The sequence below is a fragment of the Carlito syrichta genome, unplaced genomic scaffold, assembly GCF_000164805.1.
Source record: "Carlito syrichta isolate Samal-C Ts95f unplaced genomic scaffold, Tarsius_syrichta-2.0.1 Scaffold314725, whole genome shotgun sequence".
NCBI classification, from domain to species: domain Eukaryota; kingdom Metazoa; phylum Chordata; class Mammalia; order Primates; family Tarsiidae; genus Carlito; species Carlito syrichta.
In genome coordinates this window covers 52801-56995 of record NW_007258821.1, presented here as the reverse complement: position 1 = coordinate 56995, position 4195 = coordinate 52801, and the positions used below count along the sequence as shown (strand labels likewise).

Here is a 4195-nt window from a genome sequence, read left to right as displayed (position 1 = left end):
CCACTCACCTCAGCCTCCCAAAGGCGTGGGATTACAGGCTGAGCTACCGAGCCCGGCTTTTTTTTGATTCTTTATAGCGACAAGGTTTCGCCATTTTGCCTAGGTTGTTCTCAAACTCCTGGGCTCAAGCTATCCTCCTGCCTCAGCCTCCCAAAGTGCTGGGATTACAGGTGTTAGCCACCATGCCTGGCCCCATCCTCTTATTCTTGCTTCTACATTGTTCTTGCCGGTCCCCAGCCTCTTTATTCTGACCTTAAGAACTGTTCTAAGACATGAAAGATGCTTTAATGAAGATGTTGTGCGCGCACTTAACGAACTCAATTCTGTATGTGTGACCCTACTTTGAGGTCGCCACATTGCCCCCTTTTCCAAAATAAATATTGGTAGCTGGGTTCGGTGGCTCAGCCTGTAATCCTGCACCTTTGGGAGGCTGAAGTGAGTGGATTGCCTGAGCCCGCGGGTTCGAGACCCGCCTGGGCAGTGAGACCTCATCTCTACAATAAATCAAAAAATCAGCCGGGTGTGGTAGCGCATGCCTGTAATTCCGGCTACTTGGAAAGCTGAGGCGGAAGGATCGTTGGAGCCCAGCAGGCGAGGCTGCGGTGGCCAGGAGTGGCCACGGCACTCCAGTCTGGGCGACCGAGTGAGACTCCAACTAAAAAAAAAAAACAAAAAAACAAAGTAAGTATCGCTGAACTCCCTTTTCAATTTCCTTGGAGGCACCAAGCCAAAGTGTCCTACTCTGCCCCTGCTTCCACACCCTGCCACATCACCTACTTCTACTAGCCAAGAATGTTACTGAGGAAGAATGGCTCCGTGATTCAGAGGGCACCCCAGGGATTGAGTGGGAGTAGAGGCAGAGACAAGGATTTTGGGAAAAGAGGGAGATACTTGCTTAGTAAATTTCCCTAGCTCCACTTTTTGAATCTTGCCTTAATTCATTAATATATTCAGGAGATGGCGAAACATTTCTTCAATCCTTGGCGACCCCTCTTCAATCTTGAGGAGGTGAATCCACCCTTTTCCTCTAATTTACCTTCTAAATAAACTTTTTCTAACTATATATATAGTTTCTAACAATAAACCAAAAAAATTAGCCGGGCGTGGTAGCGCGTGCCTGTAGCTCCAGCTACCTGGAAGGCTGAGGCCAAAGAATCACCAGAGTCCAGCAAGTCGAGGCCGGGAGCGGCCACTGCACTCCAGTCTGGGTGACAGAGTAAGACTCCAACTCAAAAAAAAAAAAAAATTGTTTTTAATTTTAAAGATGTGGGGTACAATTCAGGATTAGGTACATGTCATCATCATACAGGTGAAGTTAGGGCCCCCCTTTGGTCCCCACTTCGCCTGGTTTGGGGTCAGGTACACATTGATGTTTTGTGCTCCCCCCATCACATTTTCTTTACTCGTTGTTGGACACCTAGATTGTTCCTATATCTTGGCTATTGTGAATAGTGCTGCAATATAAACATGGAGACACAGATGTCTCTTCGATATTTCCTTTTCTTTAGAGAAATTTTTTTTTTTAGTAGGAGTCTCACTCTGTTGCTCAGTCTCCCGCTTCCGCCTCCCAAAGTGATGGGATTATAGGTGTGAGCCACTGCGCCCGACTTGGATAAATTTCTTTTTTTTTTTTTTTTGAGTTGGAGTCTCGCTCTGTCACCCAGACTGGAGTGCAGTGGCCGCTCCCGGCCACCGCAGCCTCGGCCTGCTGGGCTCTGGTGATCCTTCCGCCTCAGCCTTCCGAGTAGCTGGAACTACAGGCGCTCGCTACCACGCCCGGCTGATTTTTGATTTATTGTAGAGACGAGGTCCTGCCAAGTTGCCCGGGCTGGTCACGGACCCGCGGGCTCAGGCAATCCACTGGCCTCGGCCTCGCAAAGTGCTGGGATTACAGGCTGAGCCACCGCCCGGCCAGATACATTTCTAAGGTAATGTTTTTGTTGTTTTTTGTTTTTGTCTTGAGTGGGGGTTTCACTATTGCCCAGGTTGGAATGCCGTGGCATACTCACGGCCACCGCACACCGCAGCCTCCACCTGTGGGGCTCAGGCGATCCTCAGCGTTCCAAGCAGCTGTAACCACAGGCGCATGCCACCATGTCCACCTAATTTTTTAAATTTATTGTAGAGACGAGGTCTCGCCAATTTGGCCAAGCTTACCTCGAAACCTTGGGCTCCCCTGGCTTCGCCTCCCATAGTGTTGGGATTACAGGTGTGAGCCACCGCGCCCAGTCTAAGACTCTGTTCTGAATCACAATATGTAGATATTTTGTGAGTTGGAGTCTCACTCCCTCACCCAGGCTGGAGTGCAGGGGCAAGCTCCCGGCCACTGCAGCCTCGACCGGCTAGGCTCCCACGATCCTTCCGCCTTAGTCTTCCAGGTAGCTGGAACTACAGGCGCGCGCTACCACGCCCGGCTATTTTTTATTTTATCGTAGAGATGAGGTCTGGCCAAGTTGCCTGGGCTGGTCTCGAACCTGCGGACTCAGGCAATTCACTCGCTTCGGCCTCCCAAAGTGCTGGGATTACAGGCTGTGGCACCGATACCGGTTTTTTTTTTTTAGAAAGGATCCTACTGGCAGTAGGGTGGAAAACGGACTGATGAGAGAATTACATTATTATTATTATTATTATTGAGTCGCAGTCTCGCTCTGCCATCAGGCTAGTGTGCGTGGCACGGTCACAGCCACCACAGCCTCGACCTCCTGGGCTCCGGCGATCCTTCCGCCTCAGCCTTCCAAGTAGCTGGAATCACAGGCGTGTGCCACCATGCCCGGGTAATTTTTTGATTTATTGTAGAGACGATGACTTGCCATGTAGCCCAGGCTGGTCTCGAACCCCCAGGCTCAGGCCATCCTCTCGTCTCCGCCTCCCAAAGTGTTGGGATGACAGGCGTGAGCCACCGCGCCCGGCGAGAATGACCTCTTTTTTTTTTTTTGTCGCCCAGACTGGAGTGCAGTGGTCGCTCCCGGCCACCGCAGCCTCGACCTGCCGGGCTCCGGCGGTCCTTCCGCCTCAGCCTTCCGAGTAGCTGGAACTACAGGCGCGCGCTACCACGCCCGGCTGATTTTTTGATTTATGGTAGAGACGAGGGTTCGCCAAGTTGCCCAGGCGGGTCTCGAACCCGCGGGCTCAGGCAATCCACTCATCTCAGCCTCCCAACGCCGCGGGATTACAGGCTGAGCCACCGAGCCCGGCTGAGAGTGACCTCTTTTAAAAGAAAACGTGTTGACTCCCAAATTCTGGACTTAGAGTTATGGGGAGGGAGTCCTCGTGCTACCGCGTGAAGTCACTCAGCAAGCCAGATGGCCGGGCGCTGGGACAGGATCTTAGAGGTTCCAGCCCGAAGGCGGCGGAGCTGAAGAGTAAAGAGGGTGGGACTGGAGGCCCCTCGATACTCTGCTGCTTCTGCCTGTCGGCGCCCGACTTCCGGCGCCGGCGGCCACCCGCAGGTAGTGGTGTCGAGCCCCGAGCTCGGAGAACCGAGCTGGGTGAGGGCTCGTTGGTGGCGGCGCAGTCTCGGTAGGCGGTATGAGTTTGGCTGGGGGCCGGGCCCCTCGGAAGACCGCTGGGAACAGGCTTTCTGGGCTTCTGGAGGCAGAAGAGGAAGATGAGTTCTACCAGACGACTTATGGGGGTTTCACAGAGGCAAGAGCCGGGCCCAGGAAGAGGGAGGAGAGGAAGCGGAGTCCTGAAGGGAGAAACCCCGGACAAAGAAGAAGGGGGCGGGGAACCGAGGAGCTGGGGAGCTGGGACTCGAGACGCCGCGGGCAGGCGCGGGAGACCGTGGAGCCCGAGAAGGGAGAACCCTGGATGGGGTGGGAGGAGTCAGGGGTAGGGAGACTCTCCGGAGGCGCCCCGGAGTATGGCAGGAGCCGACTGTAGACTTGGCGTTGGCTCTCGGCGCGCTTCTGGCGTCTACACACGCGAAGCGCACCGCGGTCAACCACTTGGTGTAGACTCGGTGTAGACTCTGTGGCCCACTACCGGGTTATCCGCCAGAGCTAAAGGAACCGGCTCCAAAAGTAGAAGACCTCAGCCCACGCCTCCTTCAGCTTTCAGGTCTCAGTGTCTTCTTAGGTAACCCTTCCTTGACTATCCTAAAAAATATTCCCAGCCGGGCTCAGTGGCTCAGCCTGTAATCCTGCGCCTTTGGGAGGCTGAGGTGAGTGGATTGCCTGAGCCCGCGGGTTCAAGA

The 4195-nt window shown here is 54.1% G+C and overlaps 1 protein-coding gene across 2 annotated transcripts in view; it reads left to right on the top strand.

Moving 5' to 3' along the window:
* Positions 1-3437: 3437 nt before the first annotated feature.
* VPS72 (vacuolar protein sorting 72 homolog) overlaps positions 3438-4195 on the top strand; it is a 15494-nt gene continuing 14736 nt past the window's right edge. For both annotated transcript variants that reach the window (XM_008071785.1, XM_021719465.1), the window contains exon 1: positions 3438-3645. In XM_008071785.1, coding sequence (XP_008069976.1) covers positions 3529-3645 — 117 coding nt within the window. In that variant the 5' untranslated portion in view covers positions 3438-3528. The remainder of the gene's footprint in view (positions 3646-4195) is intronic.